Source organism: Silurus aristotelis (genome assembly GCF_946808225.1).
Source record: "Silurus aristotelis genome assembly, chromosome: 15".
Classification (NCBI taxonomy): Eukaryota; Metazoa; Chordata; class Actinopteri; order Siluriformes; family Siluridae; genus Silurus; species Silurus aristotelis.
Window position 1 is genome coordinate 18205132 of NC_139588.1, and position 22301 is coordinate 18227432.

At 39.1% G+C, this 22301-nt stretch overlaps 2 protein-coding genes across 3 annotated transcripts in view; both read left to right on the forward strand.

Moving 5' to 3' along the window:
* The window catches only part of cfap61 (cilia and flagella associated protein 61), a 38008-nt gene extending 20183 nt beyond the window's left edge, over positions 1-17825 (forward strand). For both annotated transcript variants that reach the window (XM_083562451.1, XM_083562452.1), the window contains exons 16-25: positions 1395-1522; positions 8024-8116; positions 8562-8730; positions 9071-9245; positions 10992-11284; positions 11854-12181; positions 13929-14017; positions 14533-14738; positions 15894-15981; positions 17600-17825. In XM_083562451.1, the coding sequence (XP_083418577.1) occupies positions 1395-1522; positions 8024-8116; positions 8562-8730; positions 9071-9245; positions 10992-11284; positions 11854-12181; positions 13929-14017; positions 14533-14738; positions 15894-15981; positions 17600-17716 (1686 nt within the window). In that variant the 3' untranslated portion in view covers positions 17717-17825. The remainder of the gene's footprint in view (positions 1-1394; positions 1523-8023; positions 8117-8561; positions 8731-9070; positions 9246-10991; positions 11285-11853; positions 12182-13928; positions 14018-14532; positions 14739-15893; positions 15982-17599) is intronic.
* Positions 17826-18087: 262 nt separating this feature from the next.
* Positions 18088-22058, forward strand: insm1a (insulinoma-associated 1a). The gene has a single exon (XM_083562533.1). It carries the CDS (start codon positions 18974-18976, stop codon positions 20261-20263), a length of 1290 nt encoding a protein of 429 aa, XP_083418659.1. The 5' UTR covers positions 18088-18973; the 3' UTR covers positions 20264-22058.
* Positions 22059-22301: the final 243 nt, after the last annotated feature.

Genomic DNA, 22301 nt, shown 5'->3' on the forward strand with positions numbered 1-22301 from the left:
CACACAAGCTGCTTGCACCCATCTTGTAAATTGACTTCAAGAGCACATTTTATTTCAGTTCTTTAGTTGGGGTGGGCTTCCTTTTAACACTGGTATAGGTTACTCCAGGCAAGTATTTTTACTTTTGCTATAATGCAAATGAACCAGTGCACCGTTCTTCATTGTGTAATGACATATATGTTCAAATAAGCCAGTTATGCGCAGATGCTGTGCTATTAGGCTGCAGTGGTTGAGTATTTGCACTAGATCTGCATAGGTTTGGCTTTCATGACCTTTCCCAGCAAAGTGAGTGAATGACCCAGATTACACATGTACGTATGTGTTCACATATGAACACATATGGTTCAATGTATTCAACCTGAAAATATTATTAGCATGATACAATATAATAGCAGGCCCTTTACTGGATATAAGGCTAAATATAATGACCATTTTCTCAATAAAAAAAAAAATTATAAATAAACAAAAAACACAAAAATGCCAAAGGTGAAATGTTTGCAGGAGAAAATATATTGATGTACTGTATATAACGTGGACAATGAGTCTGTCTGCAACCTTCAGATTTCTAGCAGATGATAAGGAAGTTGTCTCTAAAGCAAAACTAACCTTGTGGGTTTTTTTTTTTTTCAGTTCTCTTTCAGGCTTTTAGGCTCCACAAGTAACTTCAATTAGGCCATTCTAAAAGCCCTCGAAACCCAGCCATTGATTAGGGGATTTTTCTCAGGAATAAGAGGGTCAAATACTGACGAGTGCACAATCAGTTACGTTGCCTTATGTTGTGATGATAAATTGCGTTGCCTCTTTTAGTTCTCTTCTCGCTTTTCTCTGCACCCTTGCTCAATCAGACAAGGTGTACTGCAGGAGCCCTCCACCAAATTATCCTTTCTTAAGGACCAATTAGAGATAAGGGATGGAAATGATTGGGAGGATTTGATGGTTTTGAACGGATTCAAATGCCACGTGCATACTCTACATGTTAAACCTTTACAAATGTTACAAGAAAAGCAGAAAGCGTGAGAAGCGAGTACATCAGGAAACGCTGAACAGTTTTTGCTCCATTTTTATTACCGTGTGGACCTTTAAAACATTACAATATATTACATTTGACAGCTTCTTTCTCTTTTTTTGGCATGAAAGTGCTTTGTAAAATGCACAGTATGGGCCGGTTCATTCCATTAGACTATTATCATTAGGGACTGGGAGACTCTTACAAAATGTGTGCAGGTAATCAGTATGGCTTTTAAGAATGCAGTAATTTCCGTTAGCTGGAGTTTGTCGGTTAAGTGAAAGATGGTCCTTCGCAGCAATTTTGCCAGCCTTGTTATGCATATGTGCCTTAATAGAGCTGTCACACATGTAGACTCATTTTTTCTCCCCTTGTTTGTCTTTCCTAGGTCCCTTACGCACTGAATCACATTAACCGGAAGCTAACGATGGAGTCCAAAATTAACATCAATGCCAGGATTGTTGTGGTAGGAGCTTCAGACACTGGTTTGGCCTTTTTGGAAGCTCTTGTATTCTGGTAAGGATAATACATAGTGAATCAGACCAAGCATATTTGATAGTTGGGGCTTTTCAGATTAGTATATAGTTGTAGGTTTCACATCATGCAAAGCTCCTAAATCTAAACCATTTAGAATATCTTAAAAGACACAACAAAACTATACAGAGATTTGTAACCTTTTCAGGTTTCTGAAAGAGTAATTATTTGAAATGGTTTGCTTTTTTAAACATAAAATGTTACCAGGTCTGCTTGACATGGTGAACAGCTCAAATAAGGTGCTTTAAGCAAAGTCTGCATTGCATGCTGCTAAACCTGTACATGTTAGCAACGCTAACGTTATCACTCTAGGTGTCAGATATACATCATACATTTAAATCAGGCTTTTTACTATTTGTGCTTTTGGCTAAACTGTCACTTTAAGCAGACGTCCCACTTCAATCAAAAGCAACAAATAATGCTAAAGCCCTCAAGAGCATTCATTATTTTCATCAGAAAGACTAACAGCAAGGTTTTTGTTTTGCGAGAGGAGAGAAAACAGCATAGCATGTCATCTTTGGGGTGATTATAATTAGTGGAAGTGACTCCAGGGATTTGGGACAGACATTGATTGCCTGAAATATTAGCTTCGAGGCTTATACGCTAAAACTCATCTCAACGTGGCTTTTTCACCAAGGCAATTAGTGCCTCTGTCATGCACCGCGATTGAGTTGTATTTGTACTTCAAAGCCTGTGATTGTACGCTTCAAGCCTGTGATTCATTTTTTTTCTTTGACTGTTCATATTGCACAGCACTGATAATGTATGCTGTTTATTGTGTACTTATTGGAAGATTCCAATCTAGGGAAATTTTTATAGCAGACTCATATAAATGCTTCGTGTTTGCACACAACGTTCAGCCAAACAAAAGGTGCATTTTATAGATGTTATCATATCCCCAAAAGCAGATAACTACCTGGCAACCAGAGGTCAGATTGAATGTGTATGTGTCTCTGTTTTTCTATGTGTGAGTGTGTGTGGGTCTACGTTAACTCTTGCGGCATTGGCCGGCTCAGTGGGCATGCAGCTGCTTGAGGTTGGCAGCTTTCGCACAGGCGCTAGCCCTTTAATTAGCCTCTCTACTGTTCTCCTGTCAGGCGATCGGTGTTTGCTGTCACTAATGACTTGACTAATGAGGCAGTTAGTGTCCACTAAAAGTGATGGCGGCTCGGAGCGAGTAAGCGACGGGGCAGCCTGCGCTCTTATCTCCTAAACCCAAAGCTCCATCCCCCACGCTCTCCCCTTGTCCCCTCCTCTCCATCAGTCACTACAAAGGGGTCATGAGCAGTAGCAGCAGGGACAGATAAAGATTCATGGGTTTCCCTGCTTGTCTTCTGAGCCCTGGAGGTCTGAGCTCGGCCACAGTAGTGGCCTGTGTGTCACTGATAAGATGGAAAAAAGCCACAGGATGGCATTGTGCTGAGGAGCGGTAACTGTAATGCCTCTGCCCTTCAGCTTTACAGCCAGAACGGAGATTATCACAGCAAAGCCATTGCTCATTTTTGGAACTTTTGGTGTTTTTTTTTTCCATTGAAGATAAAATAACACATTAATTAGATGCAATAATAACAATAATTATAATAATAAAACTGCTCAGTATTAATTAAGGTTTTCAGACACTTTAGTCATTTTTAAAAATCAAGGTGAATTTTTTTTTTATACTCCATACCTTCCACTACCTGTATTGGATTCAGACTCAAATTGGGCACAATGGGGAATACACCACATAATGTGCAACCTTTTATTTCAGTGCACTAAATAACAAATATTCATACACCCATTTCCACCTGGAGAAAGTTGTCGAAATGTTTTTGGACACTTCAAGGAAACCCACCCAGACCTGTAAATTACATGGTCAGGGTCAAACCCAGGACCCTTTATTATATTTTGTACATTTTTTTTTTTTTTTTATAAAACATGGATTTATTTTGTAACCTACAAAAAATGGGGGGGGGGGGGGGTCTGTACAGTTTCATCTAAAACATGGCTTTCATTTCTCTTTATTAGTGATAGTTTAATTGTATCTATTATTTGTTTAGGTTTAAGACAATATTGTAAAGTTCTCAAGACTCAAGTGAAGACTGTATTGACCTAAACTTACTATTGGCATTTGTTCTTGGACTTGTCTTTGGCATTGATTGGGCTAAACATGATCTTAAACAAGTTTTTGTTGTTTTGAATTTTTAAAAAACAGTTTACTACACAAAAACTGGTAGGTCAATGGTCAATGTTCTGGGTTTCTGATCGGAAAGTCAGGAGTTTTAGTGTCATTATTGCCAAGATGCTGTTCTTGGGCCCTTAAGCAAGGCCTTTAATTCTCTGTTCTCTGGGGGCGCTGTATCATGGCTGACCCTGCACTTTGACCCCAGCTTCCTAACACTGCTGGGATATGTGTGTACATGTGACAAGTATGAAGCACCTTTATCTAATCGCTGGCTCAATACATGAATGACAACAATTTAAGTAATTAATTGCTAGGCTGATGCTTTTGATTTTGATTTTGATCTTGAAACTCCATCTTACTTTCATTTGGTCTCAATTTTGACTTGTCATTGACCCCCTTAAGGAGCACTCTTGTTTTAATCTCAGCTGACCTTTGACATGACTTGGATTTGACAGTGTCTTGACTACATCCCTACATTTCCTAACAAGCCTATCAGCATGTAGCATTTAACAGTTTGCTGGGAGGAGTAAGTCTACTGCATGAGTCTCTACTCTTATCCCCAAAGGACTGGAGTATGTGGACATTTCTTTATTTATCCAAGCAGGAGCCACACGATAGTCCATTTAAAATCAAGACCAATTGATTAAACAGGTGGAAGCAGATGTGACTCCTACTTGGTTGGAGTGGAAACCACCCACACTGGTCCTTTGCAAATAAGATTGGATACCTCAGTCGACTGTGATGAAAGATGAACCCTGACCTAGTAAAAATCACAGAGACTCACAAATAAGATTAAGATATGAGTAACAGAGAATACTAAGTAATCTGATTCACTGAGCAGTTAATGCTGCACTCTGTAAATTACATATTAATAAAATAGGATTCACTCACATCAAAAATGTAATCTATAAGCAGCTAATCTGATTAAATGCTTTTCAATTTGTCCTTCTCAGATTACAAATACATGGATTTAATTATATAATCTAGATTACATGTAGCCTGTGGCTGCTAGGCACAGCTGGTATATTACCAAATAAGTGGTTTCTCTACTGTTCTAGTTCCAGTTAATTTTTTACCTAGAAACAAGTGAACACAAAAGAAAGAAACTAGTAAATTGAGTGTAAACCGACAGTGAAATGTTTAGTGAAATTATACAGTGTCAGGCATGTAGAATAGAATAAAATATGCAGGACATAAAAGGAAATCAAGAGAAAATGATAGTTTATGTAGTCTTTTCTGTACACTGTGGGCAAATATGCAGCTTTAATTCTATTCTTTTTTTTTTCATTTTGCCCTTGACTATTAGTAATTCCTTAAGGTAATTAGGATCTTGTGCATAAATGATTAAGGAGCATGTCTTGGAAACAGACACAGCAACATGCTTTCACGACTCAACCTGTGCTATAAAAATATGATATAGTGGAAGCAATCAAAAAAGGTTTTTAAGCTTGTTAGAAATATGAACAACTGTAGTTTCTGGAGCATATGAACAATTTGTACATTTATGTAAACTATTTACATGAAGATTCACAGATTATGTTTACTATACCTTCTCTGATCTGATCTGATTAGTAAAACAATATCATTGTTTAGTGTATAAAAAAGCAAACAATGAAAACAATGCTTTAAAATACCACAATAATAAGGAAAATAGAGAATTTGATAAAGCACAAACGTACAAACAAAATACATGCAAATGAATACAAAGGACGGAGATACCATCAGAAAGCCATAGAAAGCAAAAATAACAACAACCATGGAAGACAAACATGAGACTATAAGTGTTATGAAGAGTAAAGGGCTCTAGTAGTTGACACTGGAACAGGTGTGGGTTATCAGTAGAATGTGACAAAAAAGGAATTACACTGTTGGGTAACGTAGTCCCTAGACTACTACAATATTAACCAAAAGTGAATGGACAATCCAAAACATATGTATCATCTGTTCACAGCACTTTTAATTGCTGCTCAGCAATAAAAGTAACTTGATGTTATTCAGTTTGTGTAACTGGTTCCTTAGGGACTTTAGTTAAATACTGTTGGTCTAAGCCAGTCAGGTGTCTTTAGACCTAGTCTGCAGGAAAGTGGAGAAAAGTGCTGCTTTTGTGTAGTGGTGCCAAGAGTTCCACTAACTAGTGCAGGCAAAAAAGGTCCTTTATACAAAAAAGTGTTCATTTTCTGTTTTACAATGATCAGACATAATTGTGTGTCCGTGTGTGTGTGTTTGGGAGAGTGGTTTTATTCTTCTGAAGGAAACAGAAAACATGGCTACTACTGGACACTAAACAGAACTGTTTGGGTTTGGTTTGACTTTGAAGCACAGAGTACAAAACTTAATAATAAACGTGATCAGACATCTTAGTGGCATGATGTATTGCCAGACACAACTGTATGTTTTGATGGACGTTGCCCCACCATACATCAAATAACACTACAGTACTGGTGGCTTGTCTTCTTGTCTGTCTCAATCGTTTAGAAAGCCTCTAATCCAGAGCAGAGGTCTGAGAGCAGTGTGTTCCTGCGTCCAGTTTTTGTGCTTCAGATCAGTACTGACGATCTCCAGGGCTGCAGAGCTGCACACACGCTGCGATAATGTCACTCTTGCACACACACACAGACACACAGACACACACAACAACCCATTTACATGACAAGGGACCTTTTTACACTCCTGAGGGTAAACGCGGCCTCAGGGAGGGGGACTAAACACGCAGCGGAGGGTAAAAAAGAGAGAGAAAACAAAGGAAGGGCTTTTACCGTGATGCTTGGTAAAGAAAGCGTTTTAATGTATGCCAATGCAGCAGGCGAAATAGAGGGATGTCAGTAGTGGACTGCATCTGCCACTCCTGCATTCACAGAATAACCCCACACACCCCACAGCCTTTTGTTCCACCTCTAATGGTGTGCGGTTATCACTGCTGTCCTCACGCTCATGTCCCTGCTTTCAGTGGCATTCTTCTTGCAGGGAAAAAAAAGGCTGATTATCGTAAATGGGAAAAATCCACTTTACAAATACATCTTCATTTAGGAGGCATCTATATGAAAGCATTATACTGAACAAAGCCCAGCGCAGGGTCAGGCCTTCCTTTTTATTCTTTCATAGTGAAAACAGATGGTATTTTAGACACAAAAATAGAGCTGTGCTGGTTTGAAAACGCAAACAAAAGTTATAAAGGTAATGCTTTACATTACAGGTCACATATTCAATAGATTATTTTGTTAGGCTGTTAGTAAATCACTGATTAAGTATAATTAATGTTATCTCAATAAACCTAAAAGACAGCACATGTGATCATTTCCCTTTAGAGTTTACAGTAAATTACTGTCAAATTTTGCAAATTACAAGCCGGGATCAGAATTGTTAAAGGAATTCAAAACAGATTCATTTTAATTAAATTTAATAATCAGGAAGATGTGCAAAATAGGTCTAAATGGTTTGAAACTGAAAATGTCATTTTTAAAAGTAAGAATTTTCTCTCTTTTTTCACATTTCTGTGTTATTTTAAGTACCTTCTAATATGACTAGTAACTAGCTAACCTGTGACTGTAAGCTTTTTTCTAACTAATCTGAACTCTAACTAATAGTCTCTTTATACATTGTAAATTAATAGTAATAATCTCAAATTACAAATTACAATATTCACAAATATTCCTGTGAAACAACATTCAGTTTTTTAGTGACTTACTGGTTTACTTACCAGACTTACTGGTTTAAGATACAGTGTGACTTTCTACACTGCTATGCTATCTAGAAATATGAAGTGAAGTTGAATAATGTTATCCTTGGCTTCGGAAATTCAGTGGTATTTTTTATTTTTTAAATAAAATTTCAAATTTAATACAATGCTACAATTGTCCCCACTTCCCAAAGTTTACTAGTTTAGTTGTACTTTAGTAATACTCCTGAAAATTAAGTTTACAAATCCTTATAAGGGGCAATATCATGAAGCATTGAACAATTCATTAACAGCTTAGCATCGACCCCCCAGCTTCTAGGCTGCTTTTTTTATTTCTTTTTTTTATTTAGCATATTCTGCTTGTATCCTTGAGTGCTTCCTCTGGGTTTTCTATGTTCATCCTGGAATATATTTTCCAGAGGTGGTGTCCCATCCAGGGTGTATTACCACTTTATACAGTGATGCTGTGAAGATTAATGTACTTATTGTAGATGAATAAATGAGATTATGATAATTATATATGTCTGATGCAAATTTATGAACATTTACACAGAAGGCATTGTCACACATTTATCTAGGTATTAGCAGCTTGAATGTTTTTCCTGAAAATGTTTAGAAAGTCTATTCCTATTCCTGTTTGCAGCCCGCACCTTCAGTTCAACAACCTGACTCTCATCTCACCTCTTGGCTTTCCTGAACACCACAGTACTGAAAACATCAGCTTTCTATCTACAAGGTAAGCAAGATCAGAATTACATATGACATTTATCAAAAATATCTGGGATGAGATTTATATTATCTTATTTTAGAATGTAATAATTTTGTTAGAGCTAAATGCAAGTCTTGCATAGGCAGGTAGAGATATGATGTTTAGACCTGCAGCATAGACAATCAAGAAAGATTGTGTCTCATTTTAAGGCCACAAGGGACAGTCATCAGTTGGCCATGTTCAAAGACCTAAACTAAATTGTTTAGTCTGTATTGCACATTACCAATAGTGCTACATTTGATGATTCCCTGATCCTTATAAATAGACCTTTGCATTCCTGCCATTTTGTGTTTTTTAACCTGTGCTTTTGGATGTGATTATAGTTTCACCTTGTTTGCCTGACTTATAAATCAGACTGTCTATACATAAATAGGCAGACTCTTTGCAAGGCTCACTTTCACCTTCTGTGCAGTCATTGCTACACCGAGCGGGATCACGGTCAGCTCTCACTTCGCTCCTGGGTCAATGTGGTGATGGGAAAGATGACAGCCATAGACAGGAGAGCAAAACGTGTACAAGTAAACGGACATCACTACATTCATTACGATCAACTCATCCTCTGCACTGGTCAGCAATACGAGGTGAGAGAGACAAATAATTACTATTCTAATTAAGACAAATGACAGATTTTGTCAAGTTATTCGGAGATAAAACCGCAATCAACAAATTTGCTTGAATGAGATGTTTAGGATTTACACATTAGTGGTTTAATACTGTATAAACCCTATCCTTCTGTTAATGTTAGAACTACTACTTAAACAGCAGTTTAGGAAAATAAATAATAAGTATAATTCAACTTAAATCAGTGATTGGTAGTTTGATTTGGATTAGTAATACCTGAACTGTATAAAACCACAATTAGGTTCATATTACACAAATTTCTCATACAAATAATTGTGGAATTCTGTATATTTTTCTCAGATGGTTTGTCCTACTGGAGTAGAAATCAGTACATGGTCCTTGACCAGCTCAGTGCCAGAGCAACATGAATTCAGATACACTAGTCACATTCCCTCCAACCTTTTCACTCTGAATGACCAGCAGAAATGCACTCAGGCCTACTACTGGCTTATGGAGAACTTTGTCAAGCAGAAAGGTTAGTGTAGAGTCTGTGGATCTAATCTACAGACCTTATGTGTGTGTGTCAATGAGTTTTTTCATTCTGAAAATATACTCTAAGCCCTGTGTCGATGAAGATGATTCAAGTTCATTAAAAGACAAAGCGAGTTGTGTCTCTAATTTTCCATAAGCTTTATTACACCTACATGGACTCCTCTTCCAACTGCCAGCTTGTAATGATGAGCTAATTAGTCAGAGTGAAATCTTTCATCTGTCAGATGCGAGTCGGTCTCCTTCATCTATTTAGGGGATGATATTAATATCAGGAGGGCTTTAGAATTAATCTTGCTCTCTGAAGGGAGCGAGGAGAGAGCCAGTGATACAAACAGTGTCTGATTAGGCCTATTATATTTACTAATTACAGGCTCCTCTAATAATCTGGGAAGTAGCACAATTATGAGTGAGTGCAAATTGTGCCGTCCAAATGCATACGATATCAGCTTTGGCATGATGAAAATTTGCATTTGTGCTGATGGACATGGCCTTGAAATTATTTGTTCCAATTACTTGTTATGTACATGTAGTGGTTTAATTTCATCCCAGAGAAATAGAATGGGTTTAATGTAAGTGATTCAATAGTGGGAAAAAACAATAGACCTTTCTTGGGTCCATTAGTGGGTGTGTTATATTCTAGTCAAAGAATTGGGCTATAGTTCATAAGATATACAGTATAAATATACTGTATACAAAAAGATGTTATGTATATTATTTTAACAAGGTGCTTTCCTGCATTCACACGTCATATTTTGCCCAGGCCACTTCCAAACAAAACACAATCAGCTTTTCTAAGTCTTAATGCAAACAAATTATCAAAACCTGTGATTCTACAATAGGAAGTGATAATGTAGTGATAATGTAGTGAATCTCCTCTGATCAAATTCTTATCGACTTTAATTACAATCTGATCCAGGCTTATTGTGTTAATTTGTGAATGATGATGACACAGTGGAGGTCTGGTTAAAAATGTTAACCTGATTTACATACGTTTAACTTACAAATAATTATTTTATATGCCAGATTTAAAACTTTTATAATTTTTTTTACATAATAAATAATAATTTATAAATAAACAAATATTATTACTTTATTATCAGTTATCATCAACCTGAATCTATTCATGATTATTTTTTAATTTCAGTCTTTGTCTTTTTAATCTTTACATCAATATAAATTGCTTGAATGTTACACCACTACCGCAAGACTGTTTCAGCACCCTGGACAGTGATTCCACTACCTTATGGTCCAAAGTCCACTCTGCAGTATAATCCAGTAGAGAGTTGTGCTTATTTTAACAGATGCTTAACCATAACTTATAAACTTTTATTTAGCTGATAATTAAACCAGTTTGAAGGATCCCTAATAGTGCATTCAGAAAACCATTCATCTTATCATCTGGAACGGTTGGCTGGCTTTATGTCTTGTATGAAGCATGTGTCTGTCCTCTAATTGCCTGTCCTTTTTGTAGCTGCTGTATTATAGGGTAGAACTGGAATTGTTGAAAGGGAAGGGAAAGGGAAAATGCAGAGAGAAAAAAAGTTAATCAAACCTATGTTTTTTTCCTGTTGAAAATATCTAAACCATATAATATTTATTTGAAGTTTATTTATTTGCTAAGAAGTAGATTCAGATAGTAATAAACAATTACTAATTGTGGTATATTTTTTACTGATGCTGTTGAATCATTATAAAGAAATTGTTAACTTTGTATATTCTCATTCTGCAGGTAACGCTGTGGTTTATGGGGATACTATAGATGTCTACACCTGTGTGGAGACACTGCTGCAAATGGGTGTATCTGGGTCCCGAATCCATGTGGTCCACCAGGCTGCAGATGGGTCCCCATCCTGTTTCCAGAACCTCATTGTGTATCAGGCAGTGATGAAGGCTCTTTTTGATCAGAACATTCATGTCCATCACAAATGCTTCCTGGCTCAGATTAATGATGGACAACACCACGAGCCACTCACATCTGTCTCATTTTCCACAGATGGCACACCTTTTAGACTGGAATGTGATGTGAGTAATGGGTTTTCTCTTTTATTTTTCTATCTATCTATCTATCTATCTATCTATCTATCTATCTATCTATCTATCTATCTGTCTGTCTGTCTGTCTGTCTGTCTGTCTGTCTGTCTGTCTGTCTGTCTGTCTGTCTGTCTGTCTGTCTGTCTGTGGTTGGGTTGTTCTGTAGTCGTGTCAGTATTAACACAGGAAAAGTTTTTTTAATACATCATTCAGAATATGTAAATCATCTGGGTGTAGTTCACATCCCTCAGAGATATGCCAGAGTTTTCTAGAGTAAAAGAAACTCAAAGATAAACATGCATTTCACTTCAATTAAAAATCTCTAGGGATTGAAAATGTGGACAGAGAGGTTCAACTCAATATCTTTCACAGAAATCTTAACACCTACAAAGTAACAGACAGGACAAATTGGCATACAGTTCTCGATATTAATCACACTGACACTAGCCATTATTCGGTTACTATAGCTCATGAATGTAGAAGAGGGTAGAAGCAGCATATATTGAAGATTGTAATTTTCCCTCTTTAATGTTTCTAATATAAAAACTTTATCTTTTAAGGTTTTCTTTAACTTCTCCAAAAAACACGTGGACTATGACTGCTTCAATGCCATAAACAATGCTAGTGTGGTGTTTGATGGCCGTCTGGTTATTGACTCCAACTACCACACAAATGACAGCAACATCCATGCTGCTGGACCTTTAACAAAGTTATCTCGTCGCTACTATGCTGATCAGTGGTCCCATTTTTACTTTAACTCCAAGGAGGTGGGTCAGGCACTGGCAGCCATGCTCCTAAACTTATTTGACCCAACACTGGGGCCAAAATCTAAACCTGCACCAAACGCTGATGGTATACCACCCATCTACAGACAGCCTAAGATTACAGGTAAGTCCCTTTAGGAACTAGTATAATGCATTTTGGAAATGTAAAATAAATTGAGTGTGAACATACTGTAGAACAATCTACAGAAAAGTAATAAAATTCTCTGTAACAACAGTAACTTGAGCCACATCACACCACTTTACTGTTAATTGTTTTCTTAAAACAGCATGCTGCAAAGGGTTTTGGCTCTTACTTAATACCCTTTTTCCCCTGACTTAATCCATTAAACATAAACAGTGTGTTAATACTAGCAAGCTAACATAGTTAGTTAACATTTACAAACAAAACTGGCTAGCCAAGTCACCTCATGATTTTCTCTACGTAGGGCCAGACACTACATGCATATTAGCTTGTTTTGTACAGATGCTGTATTGCCCACTTCTATGTAAAATTTCTCATCACAACACTAAAATTGTAATCATCTATCCAGGATGCAAATAAGGATGTTCATAAGCAGAATATTTATTTTAATTCAGTTTACCAAAGCCAGACATTGTTTAGTCTCCATTTCAAAGCTGTACCAATATACTCTCAGCCCGAGCGTAAACAAGTGGACTCACTGTCTATTTGTTTCTTTTCTCCTCCTCCCTGTGGTGGAATCTGAGAGATATTCAGCCGTTCATGTCTTTACAGAGTTCAGCTGCATTGTCCTGTGGTGTGTTTGCTAAGTCCGGCAGCAAACGAGGTCATTCTGAAAGGATTACTGACAAAGAAAGCACTTGCATTTGCCTTGCATCAATAGGTGTAGTTACCTTGAGTTATTCAGGCTGGGTTGCTAAACGTATCAAATTTAATTTACAGCAAGAGGCCACGTGTTTAGTGTGGTGAACATAAACATGGCCTGGCATTGAATCCGTGAATTATTTTAATATGATCTAGGGTACATTTATTTATGAAATTTCTTCATTTGAATGTACTTCATGTATTCATTTTTAACTACTATTGATGTCCTACATGTTAATACATTTGTATCACCACCATGTGATGTTATCGAAACACATGTGGCCTGACACAAAATGTAAAAAAAAAACGTTGCAGTTGATTATTTTCTAATCCATCTCAAAGAATATGATTACCTTTTAAACCATAGCATTTTATGACTTCCAACAATTCCTCCTAATTAACCAATGACACAATATACATGATCTGATTTCAATTCAGTTTTATTGTGGCGCTCTTTTAATAATGGACATTGTCCCAATGCATCTTTACAGAGATTAATATGTTATAAAATAAGAATTTATATGTCAGTGCCTATAAGTTAATCCGTAATGAGCAAGCCAGTGCTGACAGTGGAAAAACAAGGAAAAACTCTGTGAGATGGGTTAAGGAAAAAAAACCTTAAAAGGATCCAGACTGAAAAGGGAACCCATCCTAATCTATTGGTATCACCGAATGCGGTTCCGTATACAGTTTCATAATTGTTAAGATGTGCTGTTCAGTGATAGGTGCTGAAATGCAAAACTGTTCATACAAACTGAAGTCTAAAGCCATTGTAGCAGACTGTTCATATATAATTACGATCCAAATACATCCTCATAGTTCTTCAGTTGCTTCTCCAGCAGCTTCATGGATCTTTAGGCTGTTAGTGTGGAACCATTCTCAGATGCACAAAGTGGACTCAAATTGAAGAGAAAAAACATACTGAAGACATAAGTCCATGCATGCCTGAGAAGCTGTCATAGAACTTTAAAACGTGTCAATAAATGAAATATGATTCAGCTTCTGTCATTGTCCTTCGAATTTATAGGTGGAAAGCTACCAGGTGGATACCATTATCTACATGTTGCCAAACCATCAGGCTACACCGACACATCTCCACCAGTTAGTAGCACACGGGTATGTTTTAACAGGGAAATTTTCCTCATCCTTCATCTTGTATCTATGATGCATTCATTAAGAGATCATACTGTATCAGAAAGAACAAGCTGAATTTACAGTTATAATTATCATTTGCAGTTATCTTTTTACAAAATTTTTCAGCATATTGAGCACTGCCCATTTCACACTTAAGATTTGTGCTTTTCAAGATCTATGCAACATGAGTTTTTTCCAAAACATGTAAATTCTCCATATTATCAGTACCCTAAAGAATTTATAGCCTATAGCCATCTATATTAAAATACTTACATTATCATTTTGTGTTATCGTGACATTAATGCCAGTTTGAGAAGTTGATTCTTGGTAAAAAAATAATTATACACTATATGGACTAAAGTTTGTTTACACCTGACCATCCAAAGGCATCCTGTACATGGAATGTACATAGAATTGGGAAAATTGAGATGAGTGGGAATGTTTGTTTATGCTTTAATGAAGTTTGGCTTCTGTTTGTTCTTATGTGTGTCCTGCAGGGCCGGAGCATTGTGACAGGGAGTGTAGAGACAGGAAACTACTTCCGGCTGCAGTTCAATCAGCATAGCATAGTGGAAAGCATCACCTGCTTGTCCTTGAATCCAGTTCCTGTCTCCAACTATCTCTGTCTGTTTGGCAAACACCAGCTGCTGCTTAACCATCTGTATGCACGCTTCGAAGAAGATCTTATCCACGATCTCTACAGGTTCGATACATACTGGCATCACACGTTCAATACAATCTTCACATTACAGCAATAGCGGTTCTATACACACACACACGCACACACAAACACACACACACACACACACACACACACACACACACACACACACACACACACACACACACACACACTTCACCAACATCATGAGTTCAATACACACTTAACATTACATTACAGCGTTACGGGTACATACTACAAACATACCCACACACACACACACACACACACATACACACACACAAACACACACACAAACACTTTACAAGCATTACAGGTATTATATACATATACTATACTATACTATATACACATTTTACAAACATTATATGTTCCATACATATGCAGACACACACACACACACACACACACACACACACACACACACTTCACAGGATCATTATCACATCATTGCACACACGTACATGTACAGTTGTAGTGAAATCCATGCACCTTCTTCATATGATTAAGAGCAATGGCTAAAATGAATTCTTATTTAATCCCACATTAAAATTAGGCCTGTGTGATATTTGCCTTACATTTACTGAATTCTTTTTTAATTTTGATTATTTATAGACTTTATTATCTAGAAGGTAAACCTCCTTCTAAGAATCATTGATCACTGTCTATATGTGCTCAGTTTAACTAAATTGCATCTAGTTTCATGTAAGCTATTGTTAGAATTATATGAGTAAAGGGTTTTTTTTGGAGTTCAGAGACCGAATGCAATTTTTTTGGAGCTGAGCGTCTAAAATTATATTATTGTTGTCCCTGTGAAGAGCGGCCGTGTGGTGCCAGTGTGACCTCTGTTCTAATATTTTAACACCGCTGACCCTGGAGCATCAGTGCTATTGTTTCTCAGCCCTAATCTGTTTATGCAGGTGTCCAATCTACTTTGCCGCATGGCCACGAGACAAAGGCTGATCATCCAGCCAGCCATGCTCATCAGCCGCTTGGCCACTTATTAAAGCTTGACCCTTCCCTCGCCTGAAAAGAAGCTGGCCTAAATGTCATGACTAAAACTCTGGAGGTCGCACCTCCAGGAGTGTTGCGATAATTGATTGATCATGTTGTTACACAGACACTATTAGATGCACAAAGATCTTGATATTATTTTTTTTTGTGCTTGTTCTTCAGCTATTTCAGAGAGAGTTGGTGCATGGCTGTATTCCACGATCGCTTTACCGATTTCCTGAAGGACGCTCGGCAGCTCATGACAGCCGAGGTGAGCAAAATTCTAATTAAATCAATGAAGTCAATAAAATTAATGGAAAAAATCACCTTTAAAGCACTGAGAATTATGATACACTATATGGACAAATTTATTGAGACACCTGCTTTTTCCAGCCATATGCGGTTCTTCCACAAACCGTTACCACAAAGTTGGAGGTACGCAACTGTATGCCTTTGAATGCAGTAACATTAAATTTCCCCTTCACTTGAACTACAAGACCCAAACCTGCTCCAGCATGACAATGTGTCTGTGCACATGATATGCTGTACATAGGATGGAGTGGAAGATCTCCTGCTATAGAGCTCTGACCTCAACACTTTTGGGATTAATGTGAACGCTGACTGCCTACATTAGTAGCTGACTTTACTAATGCCCTTGTGGCTGAATGAATTTCACACAAATCTCCACAAGCAAACTCCAAAATCTAGTGGAACATCATCCTAGAAGAGTGGGGGTTATTATAACAGCAAATGGGGACTAAATTAGCTGTTCAAAAAGCACATATGAATCTTATGGTCAGGTGTATACAAACATTTGTCCATATAATGTATAATATATATTATAAATAATATTATATTGATGGAACTATAGAGCGTAAAGACAGATAGCTCAGTGAAAGATTTTTCCATCTTAAAGAAAAACTCCCCCTTAATAGCTTGCATATTACTTTACTGGCGTTTAAGTTTTAAGTGTAAACCTTTACCTCATCTGTACACTGTGCTCAAACCGATCAGCTTCCAAAGCTTCAGCTTTCACGTCAGCACCTTAGAATTTGTCATCATGTAGAGCTGTATGAGCTGATTCTCAATCAAATTCAATCTTATTTTGGACAGTCTCATAGCAGCATTAAAGAATGGAAGAACAAAACTCACTTTGTTTATTTATCCCTGATGAGCAATCCTGGGTCAACTTTGGTAAGGAAAAACTCCCTTAGATGGTACGAGAAGGAAACCTTGAGAGGAGACAGATTAAAAAAGGGGAACCCATCATCATTTGGGAGACACCAAGAGTTTGATTATAAATTATTACAAACACCAAAGAGTGAGAAATATCATTAACAATGGAGTGTGTGATTATGAATAATGTCCTTGCTCAGCAGAAATCCGTCTCAATAGTGTTATATAGCTCAGATCGGAAAGTCGTGAATGCAAGTCCTAGCACCACCAAGCTGCTACTGCTGGGCTCTGAGCAAGGATTTAAAGCCTTACCTGCTCAGGTGTAAAAATGTAAAAAAATTGTAAGTCACTCTTGATAAAGATGTCTGCTAAATGCTGTAAATGTAAATATTATTTAAATAGCAACATATTTCATGTGAGTGTGTGATTTCAAGAAGTTGTTCTTTATGTACCTCATTGCTACCAAAAGACAATTAGAGCAAACAGATTGTACTTTCACAAACACCTTTTGAGTCAGCGGTGGACTGATAATTGACACTGGTATTATTATTAAATCAAAGGGGAAACTCTACAGTTTATTACAAATATTTATATAGTTCTGTTGCCATAAATACTATCCTAAATGTAAGTCTTGGTCAAAGTTTTTTAGTCTTTGAAAGTTGAAGACCAGTTTTAAAGCTAAAACTGATTTGATGCATTTGTTTTGTTCTCAGCTTGGGGTTTCAAGTGGACAAAGAAAAGCGCTGGCCAATGTGAAGGAAAGCTTTCTAAAGTACCTACTCTTCAATCAGTACCATTTACCCATGTACGCACAGCCTAAACAGCTGTAACTGGAAGAAGTTCATGTTTAATTATAGTTAAGTATCACAATAAATGATAAGCACATCTTCAATGCAAGAATGAAACTCTTTTCATTAGTGGGAATATTCAATTTAACGTCATCTGATATATATATATTTATTTATTTATTTTTCATTGATTTATTTGATCATTTTTTACAGTATCTGAAAATGACTGATGTAAATATTGTCATAATTACTTAATACAGGCTAATTAATAAAGGAAAGGCAAAACGAATTCTCAATCAGTTGCATCTCTTTGGCTTTATTTTTGCTGAGCCATTAGTTACAGTAGAGTTATTTAAGGTAGGGCTGAAAAGCGCCCATGATCACATGACCACAAAAGGACACACACACACACACACACACACACACACACACATACACACACACAGACTCAGAGGCACACGTGCGTGTCTGCATTCATGTGATCAATCACTTCACACATAACAGCAAACAGTTTTTCTGTCATGCAACTGAGTGAGGAGACACCTCATTACAGCATCTCTTCCTATATGAATGTTAACATCTTAAACACAAACAGCATCAATTCCGTACTCTATGAAAGATAAAATGATAGACATGATGTAGAAAGAAAGAAAGAAAGAAAGAAAGAAAGAAAGAAAGAAAGAAAGAAAGAAAGAAAGAAAGAAAGAAAGAAAGAAAGAAAGACTTTCAGTGTTTAGGTGTGCTATTTGATGAGGATGTCTTTAAGTCCTTAAGACACAAGAACACCCTCAGCCTCGGCCCCGTGCATTCCTCCAGCATCTCAACAAGACCGGATGTGCTTTGCTGATATTTGGACCCCCCCCTCCTTCTTGCCTATAGCGCGCGTGCGTGTGTCCATAGAAAGCCATCAGACCGCGAGGAGAAAAAAACCCGAAGCATCCTCTTATAATGAAAAGCTCTCGGGTACATCTGCGTGGCAATCTGCAGCCTCTGTCTCTCGCTGTCTCTCTGTCTCTCTTTCCTCCCCTCCCACTTACCGATCCGCAGGGATCTCGTGCTCCATCTGATTGGCTGGGAGGGGGACGTCGCTTTCATCGTTTCGGCTTAAAAACAGTGCAGCTATGCCTCGGTGATGAAAGAGGCAGCTCACGAAAATAAAGGCGGAGGGTGGGGACCGCTCAGTGGAGCACGGAAACGCCTAAAACAAAACGCATTCCGCGCGCACTGAGACGAGTTCAGTGCCATTTGACCATCTAAAAAAAACAAAAAAAAACAAAGTGCCTTTCTTCAGTGTTCAAGATGCCCAGAGGATTTTTGGTCAAGAGGAACAGGAAAGCGACGCCCGTGTCGTACCGGATCCGCGCGGAGTACGAGGGAGAGCACGACCGCGAGCGCATCAGCCAGTGCCACGCGCATCAGCCAGCATCCGCGTCGTCGGCGCCGTTGACCGAGTCTTTGGCGGCGGCGGCGGCGCCGCGCGCGCACAGCCTCAGCCACGCTTCCAACCCGGTGCGTTTCGGAAACCCGGAGACGGTGTGCCAGTCTATGTACAGCCCCACACGCCCTGTGAGCCGCGAGCACGAGCGCGCGGCCCTCGAGCGCCGTTTCGACCTCGGCTCGCCCGTCTCGGCGGAGTCGTTCCCGACGCTCAGCGGCTTCGACGCGCAGCAGCACCTCGCGTGCGCGCCCGTGGACCTTAAGATCGGCACGAGCGACAGCAACCGGATCGCGAGCAAACGCGCGGCGCCTGAGCCCGAGCGCAAGAGCAAACCGGCACCCAAGAAAACCAAAGCGATCAGAAAGCTGCAGTTCGAGGACGAGGTCACGACCTCGCCGGTTCTCGGCCTGAGGATCAAGGAGGGTCCCGTGGAGCAGAAGCCGAGCGCGCGCTCTGGTGTGGACAAACCGCTTGGCGAGTTCGTGTGCCGCCTGTGCGGCGAGGCGTACGCAGATCCGTTTGCTCTCGCGCAGCACAGATGCTCGCGCATCGTGCGCGTAGAGTACAGGTGCCCCGAGTGCGACAAATCGTTCAGCTGCCCCGCCAACCTCGCCTCGCACCGGCGCTGGCACAAACCCAAGCCGCCGGCGAGCACGACGGCGAACGACGGCGCCGACAAGAAAGCGCGCGCGCCGGACGACGCGAACAGGGAGGTGCAAGGTGAGCTCGAGCGCGAGCGCGACACCCCCAGCCCCGGAGCCTCTGAGTCGGGCTCGGGCTCCGACTCGGACGGCGTGTACGAGTGCCCGCGCTGCTCAAGGAAGTTCAAGCGCCAGGCTTATTTGAAGAAGCACGTCCTGACGCACCACGCCCCAAAGAGCGAGAGTCACGCGACGTCGCGCGACACGCACGCGCCGGCGCAGGCGCCGCTGGACCTGAGCGCGTGTCCCGTGTGCGGAGAGACCTTCCCGAGTCGCGTGGCGCAGGAGAGGCACGTGCGCGTGCAGCACGCCTCTCACGTGTACCCGTGCAAGCACTGTCCAGCCGCGTTCTACAGCTCGCCGGCGCTCACGCGCCACATCAACAAGTGCCACCCGTCAGAAAACCGGCAGGTGATCCTGCTGCAGGTGCCCGTGCGGCCCGCCTGCTGAAGAGCCCGCGTGCCTTTAAACACTAACGGGACAGAGAGAAAAAAAAAACCTCATACAGGGGGGAGAAAAAGAGACACAGAGAGCCATGCTCTTAAAATCTACATGATCCTAGTTTATCAGAACGAAGTGCACAGCAAAAATTATTAGGTGTTCATGAACACAGGCTGAAGTACAGTGCAGAATGAACGCACACACACACGCACACACACACACACACACACACACACACACACACACACACACACACACACACACACACACACAGAGGGAGCATCTGAGGACATGATCTAACTGGCAGTTGACCACGCATGGTAATTCAAAAGAAAAAGTTTTCTAGGTTTTTTTTTTTTTTTTTTTACTTGAATTGCATTTAATTATATAAGAAATCGCACTGATTTATTACCTTTTCTTACCCACTGTGCATGAGAACACACTCTGATTAATGCATTAGTATTAATACAGCTCATCTCGGTGCACTAATTAATGGAACACTGTAGGTGGTCATGTTCTGGGAGATGGATGAGGCCCCAATCCTTGTTATAGGCAAAAATGAATTTAAACTTATTTATTTATGTATTTATTTTGTATTTACTCGATTCATTTACTTAAAACCGATCAGAAGTTAATTTTTATGTGTAAAACCAACAAAATGTGACAACAGGAATCCAGTTAAAAAAAGAAGTATATGATCGCTACAACTTAAAACTAGTTCCTAAAAAACAGTAGCGTAATCGTAATGAAACATGAAATGTTTCTGGTATGCGAATTATGACTTGCATTTACTACATTCTTATCTCAGATTGGGCTTGTAATCAACACAACTGATCACACCATACAATTACCATACAATTACCATACAATTACAGATGTCAGATTTCTCAACAGAGAGAGGTCAGTTGTATAGGTGTAAACACGGGCTCTGAAATTCCTCCTTTCTGACCTCACAGCCGCCAATGGTCAGCTTCAGTGTTGATTCGACACAATGGTTTTCGCTGTGTGCTCTTAGACTGTTAAATTATTTTTCTAGAACCTCTGCACAAGTTCTGTACTGTGTTAGCTCATCTAGACCTAAGAAACTGATAATCCTGGCTGTGCCGTTACTGAAAATGCCTTCGAATTCACAGGAATGGAAAATCTACCTATAAGAATTTAGCTTTAATCTAGCTTGTGGCTCTGTGGACTTTGGACTTTAGCTTTTGTTCTCAGACCTTAATATTGATGATAATAATGATAATAATAATAATAATAATAATAATAATAATAATAATAATACAGAAAAATAATGTTTTTAGCCTTTTAGTGTAGCCAGAAATGCCTTGAAATAGTTCACACACATTCTGCTGTAAAACTGCCTTAATCGTGTAAATGTGGGGTGACTGAATGTCTTATTTATCCTTTAAATGGTACGCTTCTTATTTTTATATCATTCCAACGTGTGTATATGTTCACATGGGCTTTATTTATCTATGTATTTATTTATTGCAAATGTTTTATTTAAATTATTAAAATTGCAATGTCTGAAATTAGGCTAGACTCTTGGAAACGGCCAAATGTTTAATTCAAATTTAATTGACTCAATTAATGCAATGATGAGAAGGCAAAAAAATGTAGCCAGGGGTCGCAAAGACCGTTTTCCCACCATTGTTAGGTAGCCTTACGATAATTAGCCTATTCCCTATAGGCTGATTAGTTATTGAGGAATCATTCCGTCAGTGCTTGTGTGTTTCTGCAGTATTGCTATGTGTCCAAATAACAATGATGACAATAAAACCATCCAAAAAATTCAGAAACAGAATACGTTTGTGTTATGGCTGAGGTGTGTGTGTGTGTGTGTGTGTGTGTGTGTGTGTGTGTGTGTGTGTGTGTGTGTGTGTGTGTGTGTGTTTGTGTGTGTGTGTGTGTGTGTGTGTGTGTGTGTGTGTTTGTGTGTGTGTGTGTGTGTGTGTGTGTGTGTGTGTGTGTGTGTGTGTGTGTGTGTGTGTGTGTGTGTGAGTGTGAAAATGGGATCTTAATATTAACTTTGGGAAAAGGGTTAATT